The sequence below is a fragment of the Lissotriton helveticus genome, chromosome 7 (genome assembly GCF_964261635.1).
Source record: "Lissotriton helveticus chromosome 7, aLisHel1.1, whole genome shotgun sequence".
In the NCBI taxonomy this organism is placed as follows: domain Eukaryota; kingdom Metazoa; phylum Chordata; class Amphibia; order Caudata; family Salamandridae; genus Lissotriton; species Lissotriton helveticus.
Window position 1 is genome coordinate 827740815 of NC_136068.1, and position 13334 is coordinate 827754148.

At 40.7% G+C, this 13334-nt stretch overlaps 1 protein-coding gene across 1 annotated transcript in view; it reads left to right on the forward strand.

Moving 5' to 3' along the window:
* LOC144767079 (rho GTPase-activating protein 24-like) overlaps positions 1–13334 on the forward strand; it is a 261070-nt gene that overhangs the window by 55978 nt on the left and 191758 nt on the right. The window contains exon 2 of the mRNA XM_078650703.1: positions 2758–2877. Within this exon, the coding sequence (XP_078506829.1) occupies positions 2758–2877 (120 nt within the window). The remainder of the gene's footprint in view (positions 1–2757; positions 2878–13334) is intronic.

The window sequence follows — 13334 nt, forward strand, 5'->3', positions numbered from 1 at the left end:
TTAAGTCTGTCTTAAGTTTGTCTTAGATCTGTCTTAAGTCGGTCTTAAGTCTGTCCTACGTTTGTCTTAAGTCCTACTACTTTTGGTATTCACAGAAGGTATTTAGTAGTAGTAGTAAAGTTAGGATTTTGTCTTAAGTTTGACCTAAGACAGACTTAAGACAGACTTAAGACAAAATCCCAACTTTACTACTACCAAATGCCTTCTGTGAATACCAAAAGTAGTAAGTTTAGGATTTTGTCTTAAGTTAAGTTAGTTCTGTCAATCGGGCCCGATGTGTGCTCTATAGAAGGGAGCTGCTTTCTACCTAAACTTGGGAACTACCTAGAGTTCTCTGCTTCCTTTTTTGCATAATTTAGATGGCACTTTAATCCTGAAATGATAAAGATATATACATATGTGCACACACACATGTGCATGTGTTTTTATTTTTTAATTGAGAACCCCCTTTTTTATTCCTAACCTCCCTTTACCTCTACCCACTTCGTAAACCCTGAAATCACCCTTACCTCCCTTTACCTCTGCCCACCTTTAAACCCTAAAATCATCTTTACCTCCCTTTATCTTTATGCGCCACATAAAAAATTATGTTATTTACAAAAATACTTTCATGTGTGTTAAATTACTGTGTGACAAATTTAGAAATACTTACCTGCATTGGAAATGAATGCGTGGTAAAGCCTGGTTGCTTGTGTTATATTCCCTTAAATGCATGTTATATTAATTTTAGTTAATTCATTTTAGACCTTATCATATCCTTTCAGAATATGTAATATTCATTTCAATATGCAATATTAATGTTAAAGCAAATCAACATATGTGCAGTGCAAGCATATTCATTTAAACAGTGGTCTTATTCATTTAAACATCTTGTGTTTATTTTGATATGTGCTTTATATAGTTCAAAGCATGCTACATTTTTCTCACATAGTTTCATATTCATTTAAAAAAGTGCCACATTCATTGTAATGAATATCATAATCATTTTGATATGGCCGTATTAATTTCAACAGGTGTCATATTAATTTCAAAGTGGTTTATATTCATCCTAACATGCACCATATTCCTTTAAATGAATGTCATATTTATTTAAATGGATGTCATTATCACCTTACTACGTGTCATAATAATTTTAACATGAGTCATATCTATTTCAGCATAGGTCATATTTATTTGAATACATGCAGTTCTCATTTTGATGTATATTATATTAATTTCATAGCATAACATATTAATTTTGACAAGTTTCATTTTAAGTTCAGTATTGGTTGTATTCATTTCAGGCATGTTGAATCAATTTCAATGGGGCTCATAGTCATTTCAGTGCATGTCATATTCATCTTAACATATGTCATATTCCTTTCAATGGATGTCTCATTCATATTAATACATCTTATATTAATTTTAACATGAATCATATCCATTTCAACACGTATCATAATCACGTCAATGTGTATCATATAACTTTCAAAGCAAGTTGTATTCATTTTGATAAATGTCATGTTCATTTTAGCGTTACTCGTATTCATTATAAAACATGTTAAATTCATTTCAATGAAGCTCATATTCATTTCAAAGCATTTCATATTAATTTTAACATTTGCTATATTCTTTTCAATCAATGTTATATTTATTTCAATGGATGTCATATTCATACTAACACTTGCCATATTCATTTTAAGATGCAACATATCTATTTTAACATATACCATATTTATTTGAATATGTATCATATTAATTTCAATGCATGCCATATTCATTTTGACAAGTGTCATGAGATTTTCAGCTTTGTTCATACTCATTTTAAAGCATGTCAAATTCAGTTCAATGGAGCTTATATTTATTTCAACATAAGCCATATCCATTTGAAATCATCTCCTATTCATTTCTGTATATCTCATATTCATTGCAATCTAAGTAATATTCATTTAAACACACTTCATATTCATTGCACCATGTGTAATGTTCATTTCATTGTATTATATATTATTTTCAATGTGCATTATCTTCTTTTCAGAATATAATATGTTCATTTCAATAATTTATCTTCATTTCAATTTGTCATATTAGTTTCAATGCATGTCATACTCCTCTTGGCATATGTCAGTAATTTCAAGGAATGTACCATTCGTTTTTGATGCATATTGTATTTGTTTCACTGGTTGCTATATTGTTTATAGTGAGGGCCATATTCATTTGAGTATCTTTGATATATATTTCAGTATATCTCTTATTCAATTTGGAGTGTGTGTTATTCATATTTATCGCTAAGTAGTATATTCACTCTGCCAGGTTTCATATTTGTTTTAGTTCAAGACAGATTTACTCTGTCAGGTATCATATTTATCTTGACACATGTTACATTCGTTCTGGTGTGGGCCAGATTCATTTAGCAGCACTCCATGCATTTCAGGAGATGTCTTATATTAGGATCTGTAATTTTGACGTGAACGGCTTCCCATACAGGGGCATCGCAATTCTGCACTTCTGTTGCCCCCTCGGCTTTGCAACACTGGCAGCTTTGAAAGGGGTGCTGTGATGCGGGCCCCCTCAGTTGTGAGCGGGAGCAAGGCCCTATGCAGCTGCCCACACGGCCCTATGCAGCTGCCCACACTGCCCATGCCTAGCGCCGGCCCTGTTACAGGTTTTGTGTTTCAAACACTTTTAGAACACTACTCACACGTTACATTGTTATTTTAATGTATTGTATTTTTGTGGCGCTGTCTAGAACTAAAGTGACTTCTGTTTATCACACAGGTGGCGATGGCACGCAGGTTTCCCTGAGCCACGATGCGTACCTGTTCATGGCTGGCAGACACAGTGAAGTGGAGAAGTGGATGAAAGCCTTCAGTCACATGACATGGGTGCCATTCACAGGTCAGGCATTGGACCTAAACATGTGGAGCCAAATACTTCATATACGTTTGTGTAAAGCGAGAATTACTGTACTACTTCAACCTTTTTTTAATCTATATTCATGTGTTTTTAAATGTAATGGTATTCAGTAAATAATACGTCCAGTCGACTAAATAAAGGAAAAGCAGCTGCCGCATCGCAGTAGAGGGTAGAGTGAAGAGATAATGGTTTCACCCGGTGGATCAGGTGATAATGGCTGCTGTATTTTTTGCACATAATATCATTACATGGGGATGAGTATCTGTAGGACTGACTTGGTTAAGTTCATGTCGTGTCATACTGTGGAGGTAAGTGTAGGCTGCTGAAAGACTGTGCTCTAAGTCTGAACCATAAATAAAGACTGAGAACAGCCACGTCATTATCCCCAACTGAAGCGCCCCTAAGATGTATGTCCAACATATACCACGGTATTTGTTCAACTACAAATGAACATTGAGAAAATCTTGGTCTAGGTCCATCGCTACAAATTATAAGGAGCACAGGCACATTGTCGTGAGGCCTTTTCTTAGGCTTGGCTTCGTGGTTGCTGTATTCACATGCCAACTCCTCTAATAGATATTGCTAGAGATCGCGGGTCACCCGACCAATAATTTCGCCACTTCTGGCTTCGGGCCCATATATTTTACTTTATCATATACATTGATCAGGTGCCCACACAATCTACTACCAATAATTGTGAGTTCCTTTTCGATTTATTTCCAGTGTACCCAACTTACCATCCACCCTTATGGGTACCTATGACCACGATGGGTCAGGGAGCTAGCTGTAAAAGGAAAGGCAGCAAAATACACCATTCAAAATATGGCTTTACTTTTTATAAAATGACCACGGACAACTGGAAGTTTTGAAAAGTTTATCTTAAATTCAAATAAGGGCAGTCATACAGCTTTATCAATAGAATACTAGTGCGACAGGGAACCCGCTAAGTGAGAGGAAAACTAAGATAAGGGGCAAGGTGAACACGCTATAAATCTGAGTTACTTAGTCAGTTTTCGAGAGAAAAACCAAGACCATATCAGGAAGTTGCAAACTGCAATACAGAAAATGATTTCTAAAAGGTAGGGTAACATAGGAACACGCTATGAAATCAAATGCAAATGACTTTATGAAATGCAATGGTTGCAGGACAAAGCATGGAAAATTATCACGTGCAAAGGTATGTCTTTATTGAAGCAAAGACAGAAAAATAGAAAGGTGCAGTTTAAGAGTTTCAGAGCAATATTTACCTAGACTGGTGTGAAAACCAACCCTGGCCACGGGTCAGTTAAGGACAGGAAAACCCTCAAGGAAGGATAACCCTCAGTAGGACAGCAGGTGCAGAATGGACACCCCAGGACAGGACAGGAAACCCAGATTCGGATCAGGACAGGACCACCAGGATACGACCAGCACCCGCAGTTCGGAAGCAACGCCTGCGCTCCACCCTCTCTGCAGCTATCGATCAGGACCCCGATTGGGTCAGCGAATTCCCAGAAAAAGTGCTCCGCCAGCACTTAAGGTTCAGTAAAACCTTCAGAGTCTATGGTCAAATTTCGGACAGATCTCCGCAGCACCTCTGTATCAAGTCACCTATTGAGTGCGTTGGGTCAGTGACAGGTCAGCTATTCAGACAAGTCGGACAATTTCTCTAGTTAAACCTAGGCTAGTTATACTGTTTTAGGACAGGGTACCACCCTCCAAATGTTGCAAAATGTCAGAATCCCCAATTTGGATTGGTCCTAAGGTAGGCTTTGGTTAACACACCAATCAGAACAGACTATTCTAAGGCCTAATTTGCATCCTAAGGTGCCGCCTAGCAAGATTGGGGTTCCCACGAGAAGTCGCACGGAATACAATGAAAACTTATACAATGTATTACAATATAGTACAATCTGGATGCTTCTGGCTGGGTGAAGGTGCACGTTCCCAGGCAGGCTCTGCCAACAACCTTCTTTGGCTTGGTGTCAATGCCATTTCACTGCATCTGCTCATGCGCGGATCTGCCCTCCAAGATGGACTCCCCATCCCCATTCACCCCTCAGTGCCGAAGATACATGAAAAGTAAGCGAAAACAAATTAGTACATACAAATAAATGAATGTATTACATGTCATGATTTCACATTACAGGTTTCATCATTATAAAAATATACTATGCATTAATGATAAGTGCAACAAACAATTTCACAAGAGCAGCAGCACAAAGCTTCACCACGTTATAGCCATCTTATTGCTTATTACGCATGCGCACCCTTTCCCTCCAAAACTATCTCTACACGAAGTCACGTGAGTGTGACTGACGCATGCGCAGAAGAGGAAAGTCAAGCAGCGGCCATTTTAAAAACACGGATTAATCGTATTAGTAAAACACATAGGCAAGCTTCTCTATCATACATATATATCGGAAATAAAAGATATTAGTAAAACATACAATTCGTTACGAGGTTACAACGGTTTCGAGGTTCATGAATCGAGCAAGTCGCGATGCGAAATCTTGCTCTATCAATCCCCTCTTTGATGATATTTACTATCATCACAAAAAATGGAACCAGATGCCAACTTTCTTTCACACCTTGTACATTTCTATCTCTTCCAACAGGCGATTCAATTTGTCTTTCTCATTTAAAGTAGGGTGAGAATTTTTCACCTTTTTATAAATCTTATTATTCATTTCTTCTAATTCAAGCTCATCCGCACTTCGTTTCACTCCTCTCGCATTCACTTGGTATTTCTTTCGGTGTTGGCGACATTTGCAACAGACGAATATGAGAAATAGGATAAGACCTATCACTCCAATTGGCATCAGTACCTTTAACAATAAGCTTTTACCTAAACTAGCAAACCAATGACCTACATTGGAGAGACCATCAACCAGTCTCTTCCAGGCACTGTCAACCTCGAGTGGTTTAAGTTCCTTTTCCAAATTAGTAATGTTTTTCACATATCTTTTGAGCTGTACGCTTTTATCCGGAATGTAAGTGCAACAATGTTGCGCCTTCAACATCCGGCAGACTCCGCCCTCTTTTGCTAATAAGGTGTCAAGAGCAAGTCTGTTCTGCAAAACCATTGATCTGATCGCAACCATTTCGGTATTGACCAGCAGAAATCCATGAGCCGTGTCAGTAGACAACACATCCACTATTGTGGACAATTTGCTAATTCTGTGAGTATTCAGAACCACTCCCACTCCAGGTATCAGTGCACTAAAAATACTACCCATTATTTCCCCTACGCTTTCTCTTTTGCTACGCACTAAGCCATTAGTGTTTTCACTGCTTCCAGCAACTTCATTCACATGGTATATTCTCGGGAAAACAATGCCAAAATAGCAGCTTCCATACCAGTGATCCGGCAATTTGAAATAAGCCTTGTCTCCACATATATAATAAATTCCAGGAAACACAGGCTCTGACCCATTTTTAAATCCCCAACCTCCAATTACCTTGTAATTGTGTTCACATTGACTGGAACCAATGAAAATGTTATTATAATAACTAGTCTTCTCGCGATGAAGACAGAGTTTCCCTTTCTTTTCGAAATCCAGCAACAAAGCAGGCCCTGCCCCGCCATTTGAGGTGCTTTCCATGTTCTCAGCCCATTTAGGTGTTTTCTGCCTTTTGTCATTTGCCTTCCTTTGGAAACTCTCCCTTCTTTTCTCTGCCATGTTTAAAAATATCTTTTCTTGTTCATGTAATGTACAGGTCAAGTTATCTCTGTGTGCTTCAGCTATGTCTATATTGCCTATAGTCAGAAAATAGTCTCCCATATATCGTATTACGTCACTTTTGGTATGTACAGGATTCAGATTTCCACGAATGGGAAGTTCAGAAAAGATCACGTCATTATTAGAATAATAGTACTGTAACGGTCCTCTTTTGTAAAATAAGCTTGCTAAAATACTACAGGAGATTCCATAGGTCAGAGGTAGATGATGGTATGTCACGCCTTCAGCCATAGAAGTAGGTAGCTTCATGCAGACATAGCAATCTTCTATTTCCATAGTTTCTACGTAATGCACTAACAAATTTGCGAAAACATTTAAGTGTGTCTTGTTTCTAACTCCGTGGTAATGTAGTCCTTCCTCATCTGATGCTTCTAAGTCACGTTTTGTCTGTCTGAGTGCTTTCTCACGTCTTTCTACACTTCGTGTTGTCAGTTCTTCAGTGTCGGTAATCTGAGTAGGGTCAATATTAGTATTTTTGCTAACCATAAATGGAATGAAAACTGTTAATCCTATCCAAATTAATATTACTATAACTATACTACATATACACACTTTGCAGCATGTTTTGCAACAACTGCGGCTAGGTCTACCACTCACGTTTGAATCAGACATTTTGGCTCAGAAGGAAATTTTAACCCCTCTTTGCAGCTTTTCTTAGGTAATTTTATTGCTGACCAATTTCACGGAGGTTCTTCCTCTTCCTCTGCAGAGTAATCAGAAATTGGTTCTCCGTCGCTTTCGTCAGTAATATCAAGATCCTCAAAGTTTTCCAAGATTAAGTAGGTCCACTCTGGATCCTTGTATTTTTCGTTTTGTCTTTTTATTCTTTCACTCCTTCTCTTGGAGTTATCTTCAGGTATTTCTGCAATTCGGGGACTTTTTCTTATGTCTGCAAGTTTCTCTTGGACTGTTTTTATTCTTAATCTTAGTCTCTTAATATACCTTGGCTCAATGTGCTTCTTTTTCTTGAGTCTTTTAGCTGGCACTGTTATTTGGCTTTCTTCTAATGTCCTTTTATTTTCACTTGTTTGTGGCACCTCAATTTCTGTCTTCTCCCTTTCTGTCTGACTAGTCCCAGGTCTTGTATCTATTTCTTCTGCCTGGTTACTAAACTGGCCTGGTTCAGGTATATTTTGCGTTTCGCTTTCAAATGTCTCTGTTTCTATGTCCTGAACATGTTCTCCTAGTTCTGTCTGATCCTGCTCGAGCACTTCGATCCCTTGATTTTCTTCTGCTCGAACTATTACACTATGTCTAGTCTGTCCCTTTTCGATATCAGGAGTCTGTGGAGGAGTATCGATCACTTGTTCTGTCCCTGTCTGACCTTCTTCTTCGTCCTCAGTTTTGATGTGAATCTCAATGATCTGAGGGTCTTCGCCTGTGCCTTGCTCGACCTCTCTATTCCACTCTCTGTCTTCCTCTATTCGCTCTCTTGTTCTCAGTGGATCTCCAGTAAGATCGATTATGGGTATCCAATCCTCTGGCCAAATCCTCTGCAGCTCGTCATCAGCTACTTTCAGACCAACGTCTGTGGGCTCCTCGGCAGTACTGGTGCTTGGCCATACGTCATCGGCTGCCTCTGGACCAACGCCTAAAGGACCCTCAACGGGACTGGTGCTCGGCCGTCTGATATCAGCTACTTTAGGACCAACGTCTGTAGACCCCTCAGCGGGACGACCTTCAGCTCCAGGCTCCTCGTCTGGTATCACCTTCTGGGTATGGCTGGCATGGATCCACTTGGGAACGCCTGCACACTTCACTGCTGTCGTCGTTACTAGGATTACTTGACGCTTTTTTCCCCACCTTGGCGCAAGGCAACTTGAACGGGTATGCTTCTTTATCTTAACCCAGTCACCAGGAACCAATTTGTGAACTGGTGTTGTCGGGTTGGCGACGGCGTCTGCCCCAATCTGGCGAGAGATAGAACGCACTTGGTCACCCAGTTGCTTGCAGTATTCAAGTACCAAATCATCAGAAATGCTTAACAGTTTGTATCCTGGTACCCAAGCTTGTCTCATCACTCTTCCCATCAATATCTCATGGGGACTCAGGCCTGTTCTTCGATCTGGAATGCTTCTGAGTCCCATCAGAACAAGAGGCAAGGCATTTATCCAGGTCAAGCCAGTAGAGTCACACATTTTTGCCAATCTATTTTTTATAGTGCCATTTATTTGTTCTACCACTCCAGAAGCCTCTGGATGATATGCACAGTGTAGCTTTTGTGTGATCCCGAATGCTTTGCAAAGCTGGGCCAAAATTTCATTCTGAAAATGAGTGCCTCTATCTGAGTCAATAAAGACTGGAACCCCGAACCTAGGTATCAACTCCTTTAGTAGGAGTTTAGCTACTGTTATGGCGTCATTCAGAGTGGCAGGGTAAGCTTCCACCCACTTTGAAAATAAGCAGACAATGACAAGGACATATCTTTTTCCCTCACATCGTGGCATGGTAATGAAATCAATTTGTATTCTCACAAAGGGACCCCCTGATCTCCCAATTTTCATCAGTTCAACTTCTGTTTTCTTGCCAGCGTTGAACTGCTGACATGTCAAGCACCTCTGGCAAAGGGACTCTGCTACCTTCCTGAATTTCTTGTTGTACCAAGTCTGTTGAAATACCAGAACCATGGCGTCCCTCCCAATGTGTGATCCCTCATGTATCAATCGAGCCATTGGGGCAAGCAGGTGTCTTGGTAACACAGGCATACCATTTGGGCCCACCATGACACCATCCTCACGTCTCGGTTTACAACCTTGTTCTTTCCATTTCTCTTTCTCTTCCCAGGGCGTCACATGCTGCCATTCTCTCACTTCATCCCAAGTAGGCACTTCTTCAAACATTCTAAGTTGGCAGCTGTTTCCAACCCCACCCCGATTGGGATTTATTCTCAGTCGATCCATAGCACATTGTTTTGCCACCCGATCAGCGAAATCATTTCCCAATGATACAGGGTCAAGGCCCTTCTTATGAGCAACACATTTGACCACTGCCAATTCTTTTGGTAATTGGATTGCCTCTAAAAGGTCTTGGACAACTTTTCCATTCCGAATGGGGGTACCTGAGGAAGTCAGGAATTCTCTTTGTAGCCATAATTGGCCAAAGTCATGCACAACTCCGTAACAGTACTGACTATCAGTATACACTGTTACTTTTTTGTCTTTTCCCAATTTGCAAGCTCTTATCAGGGCGATCAATTCGGCTACTTGTGCAGACTTTACTCCAAATAGATAAGATGCTTCTTCAATTTTGCTTAACGTGACCACAGCGTAGGCAGCACTTAGGCCTCCTAGTTCATGTCTTAGGCGGGAACCATCCACGAACCATTCCACATCATGAACAGGCAAAGGAGTTTCTTTAATGTCTGGGCGAGGTTTGGTACTGAACTCTGTCAGGTTAATGCAGTCATGCTCATTATCTCCCTTATCTTCCATTACCATTGAGTCAGGGAGTAGAGTGGCAGGGTTTAAAATGTTACATCGGGTAATAACGATATTTGCAGCACCCATGAGAATCCTCTCATATTTAGTCAGCCGACTAGGGGTGAGATACTGAGTTTTTGTACGAGTCAATAGGATCACAACTGCATGTGGAACATATACAGTTACAGGATGTCCCATAATGGTAGACTCACTTTGTTCTAAACTGGTGCAAGTTGCGGCTACTGCTTTTAGACATCCAGGTAGTCCAGCAGCCACTGAATCCAAAGTGGCAGAAAAATATGCCACAGGCCTTCTGGTCAACCCATGCTCCTGAGTCAGGACTGACAATGCACAATTGTCACGAGTGTCACAGAATAAGCCAAACTCCTTGGAGTAGTCAGGCATTCCCAGAGCAGGGGCTGTACACAGGCAATTTCGCAACTGTGTGAAAGCTGTTAGGCTCTCGTCATTCCATTCAACTGGGTCCTTTGCTCCTTTCTTTGTCATTTGTATCAAAGGTTTTGCAAGAACTGCAAATCCCACAATCCATTGCCTGCAATAACCTACAACTCAGAGGAACATTCTGATTTCTTTCTGAGTATGGGGTAACTGCATATTTTGAATTATTCTGACTCTCTCTGAGGTGACTTTTCTGATACCTTTTTCTATCTGGTGTCCCAGATATTTCACTGATTTCGAACAGAACTGTAATTTTTCAGGGGCCACTTTATGTCCCTTTTCACTCAGGTGATTCAGTAGGGCAATGGTGTCAACCACGCAATCCCTATGGCTTTTAGACGCCACCAATAGGTCGTCAATGTACTGTACCAAAACAGATTTTCCAGGTAAGACTAAAGTTTCAAGGCATTTTTTCAAGATCTGATTAAAGATAGAGGGGCTTTCTGTGTACCCCTGGGGGACCCTGTTCCAGACATACACGTTACTGTTGAAAGCAAATGAGAAAAGAAATTTGCTATCTGGATGCAATGGGATCGAAAAGAAAGCATGACATAGGTCTATCACAGTGAACCATTCAGCATCCCAGGGAATCTGATACAGGATGACTGCTGGGTTTGGGACAATGGGACAGCAAGGAACCACAATTTTGTTTACCTTTCTCAGGTCCTGCACTACTCTGTACTTGCCACTAGGCTTCTTAATGCCCATAAAGGGTGAATTACACGGGCTACTCATTACTTCCTGTATGATGTTTGCTTCTAGCAATTTTTGTACTTCAATGGCAACACCTGCTCTCACTTCGGCACTCATTTTGTAAGGCTTAGTGTTAGGGTAAACTGCATTTTCTTTCATTGTTATCTGTATGGGATCTACGTTTTTCATCAACCCTACATCCTTTCCAGTAAAGTCCCACACTTCTGACTTCACTGTCTGCTGGAGTTCTTCAGGTAAGTCCTGTATAGTCATTCGTTTTATTTCTGAGTCAGGTCTAATTAACATTAGCTTGTAGATACCGTCCTCATCTGGTGTTTGAATTTCGACTCCCTTTGGTGTGCAAAAGATGGTACAATTCATTTTGCACAGCAAATCACGTCCCAGCAAATTTACCGGACTGGTATCACAGACAACAAATCTGTGCATTTGTTTAAAGTTTCCAATTGAGATCTCCATGGGTTCGGTAACAGGTGTACTAATCAATTGATTAGATACTCTTACTACTTGGATTGCTTCTCCCGAGAGGGGTAGGTTTGGAACGTCCACTGTTCTCACAGTAGAACGGGTAGCACCAGTGTCCAATAGAAAGGTGACATCATTTCCATCAACCTTTCCTTCAATGTATGGCCCTGACTGGTCTACCGGCAAAGAGGCGCCAAGTACGCACTCCTCGTCCTCCCCTCTCAGGCCCCGTCAGTATTTGTCATCACAGAAAAAAGTGTCGTTCAACAAATACTGCGAAGTTGCTGTATTTCTATCCTCATTGCCTCCCCAGACTTCTACATCATCACCCTGTGGTGACTTCCCTTTAAATATAGGCTTTGGCGCTCGAGGCACTTGAATCGTTTTTACCTGTTGCTGGGTCTTTCTTTGCTTTTCATTCTGCGTCTGTGGAATTAAATCAGGTGTTTGGGCATTATCAACTTGTAAATACGGACACTCGTCTCGCCAATGTCCAATTTCTCCGCACTGATGGCAAGGAAATTTCTTTTTGGCTTCCTCTCTACTCATTTTAGGTCGGGGCTTTCCTCCATTCCCTCCCCCAGGACCTTGGTTCTGAGCAACTTTATTTAATTTACTCAGCTGCTTTTCCTGTTGTTCTGCGAGCTTTACTTGAGCCCACATCACATTCTCCTTCAGGGCCTTTTTCTTTTCTGCCATTTCGTCCTCACAGTACTTTGCGTACCGTAGGACCTCATCTATCTTTTTTGTATGCCAACAGATTTTATTATCCTTTATCCACTGACAAATTTCGGGTCTTAAACCGTTTACAAACCTGTAAATGAAATGGGTCATGTCCTTCATCTCGATGTTATCTATACCACTGTATGTTTTAAATACCTGCAACAGCCTTTCATAAAAAGAGTGCACTGTCTCGTCCCTTTCCTGCGTGGTTCTATCTATCTTGGTCCAATCAGTTTCCTTTGCAGGTACTTTTATTTTCAAATGTTGAATTACTTGTTCATACTTCCTCATCACTTCCTTCGATGGTTCCCCTGTTTTGTCATCTCTCGGGTATTCCTCACTAGGCCAGGCGATGGCTATTTTACACTCAGTCCACAGATCTACAGGGACCACTATGTCGAAGAACCCATCCAGGTCTTTCCATAGGCATTTGTGCACTTTTACAAATCTCTCTACCTGCCGGTACCAGTCGACCGGTTTTTCTCGTAATTTTGGGAAGTCATTTGTGAAGGACACAATATCCTGACGAGACCATGGGACATGTACATATTTTCCCCCTGGCACTTCACGCATAGGGCATAACTGTTCTGGTTTCTCAGCTTCTCTTAGAGCGAATTCGGGAGTTACCTGCCTAGACCTGGCCTCATCTTTCTTCCTAGCCCATCTGGCTTTCCATTTTTCCACGTCTCCCCATTTCTGCAATACTGTCAATAGTTCCTTGACCTGTGCCTTTTTCCCTGACAAATTCAGGTTTTCAAAATCTTTGTCTGAAAATTCTGCTCGGTAGGGTTTCTGCAAGGGTTTCGATTTTGAAATGTCTATTCCCATACTAGCAGCAGTATCAGTCAATTTTTCATGAAGTACTCGGACATTGCGGGTAAGACTTTTGCACATAAACAACAGCTCTTCTTCAGAGTAGGTATTTAATCTGTCTAATCCC